The 1416-nt window shown below is 60.3% G+C and overlaps 1 protein-coding gene across 1 annotated transcript in view; it reads right to left on the bottom strand.

Moving 5' to 3' along the window:
• Positions 1-456: 456 nt before the first annotated feature.
• The window catches only part of LOC106887540 (basic helix-loop-helix transcription factor scleraxis-like), a 1368-nt gene continuing 408 nt past the window's right edge, over positions 457-1416 (bottom strand). Inside the window, exons 2-3 of the mRNA XM_014941131.1 lie at positions 1134-1413; positions 457-542 (exon numbers count right to left, since the gene is read on the bottom strand). Coding sequence (XP_014796617.1) covers positions 492-542; positions 1134-1413 — 331 coding nt within the window. The 3' untranslated portion in view covers positions 457-491. The remainder of the gene's footprint in view (positions 543-1133; positions 1414-1416) is intronic.

Below are 1416 nucleotides of genomic sequence, written 5' to 3'. Positions count from 1 at the left end.
AGCATGTCAGCTGTCGGGATGGGCTCTCCCACCCCAAAAACTGGCGTGGGGGCCGGAGGTGTGGGCGGCAGCGCGCCGCGTGCGGCCCGAGCAGGGCCCGGAGGGGTAACGGCATGAACCCGTTGGTGACAGCATCCCCCTGACGGGAGAGGCCGTGTGTGTGTTGGGAAGTTCAAGTTTCACCATGTGACACGGGTTTAGGAGACACGGGGACCCCGCGGGGGGGGGGGGGGGGGGCTCGGCTGCTCCGGTTTAACGTTTCTGGCACTAAAATAGCTGCCGCACCAGGTGCCCGCTGGCTCAACAGCATTCCATCTCAGCCACCAAACGCCCCAAATAAACTTATCACAACGTGAAACAAAGCGCAGAGGCTTAAAAAAAAAAAACAAAATAACTGTTTTAGGACGGCGTTATTTAAATGTAAACATATAGCATGAGTGCAACGACGTTACCCAGGGCAGTGGTACATTCGTGCCAGGTTCTCAGCCCATTCAGTGTCCACCTAAAGCTGGACCAGACAGCGGTTTCTCTCCTTCTCGGTGCTGTATGAGGGATAAAAACCACAAGTTAGGAGACACGTGGACCTGTTGGAGCGAGTCCAGAGAAGGCCACCGAGATGCTCTCAGGGTTGGAGCACCTCTGCTATGAGGGAAGGCTGAGAGAGTTGGGGTTGTTCAGCTTGGAGAAGGCTCTGGGGAGACTTTATAGCTCCTTCCAGTACCTAAAGGGGGCTACAGGAGAGATGGGGAGGGACTCTTGATCAGGGAGTGGAGCGACAGGATGAGGGGTAATGGTTTTAAACTGAAAGAGGGGAGATTTGGACTAGGTGTGAGGAAGAAATTCTTTGAAAGTGGTGAGGCACTGACACAGGTTTCCCAGAGAAGCTGTGGCTGCCCCATCCCTGGAGGTGTTCAAGGCCAGGCTGGATGGGGCTTGGAGCAACCTGGTCTGGTGGGAGGTGTCCCTGCCCAGGGCAGGTGGTTGGAACTCGATGATCTTCAAGGTCCCTTCCAACCCAAACTGTGGGATGGTTCCATACCAAGGAACCCTCAGCTGGGACCCTCCCAAACCCGCTGCCGAGACCCACAACCGCCCTCCGCAAAACAGAGGGATTTTGGGGAGCCGGCCCTTACCCGCTTCCGCTGCTCGCCGAGGCAGAAGGTGCAGATGTGCCGGGGGGCCGGGGGCCCGGCGGGCGGCGGGGTCGGCGGTTCGGGCCTCGGGCAGGGCTGGGGGTCTCCCCCCGCCTCCGCCTGCCGCCGCTGGAGCAGCAGGACGTTGGCCAGGTGTGAGATGTAGCTGGAGGCCAGGCGCAGCGTCTCCACCTTGGAGAGGCGGCGGTCGGCGGGGCGGGTGGGGATGAGCCGGCGGAGGGCGCCGAAGGCCGTGTTGACGCTGTGCGTGCGGTCCCGTTCG

The sequence above is a fragment of the Calidris pugnax genome, unplaced genomic scaffold (genome assembly GCF_001431845.1).
Source record: "Calidris pugnax isolate Ruff unplaced genomic scaffold, ASM143184v1 scaffold60, whole genome shotgun sequence".
Taxonomy (NCBI): Eukaryota; Metazoa; Chordata; class Aves; order Charadriiformes; family Scolopacidae; genus Calidris; species Calidris pugnax.
This window is presented reverse-complemented; position numbering and strand designations above follow the sequence as displayed.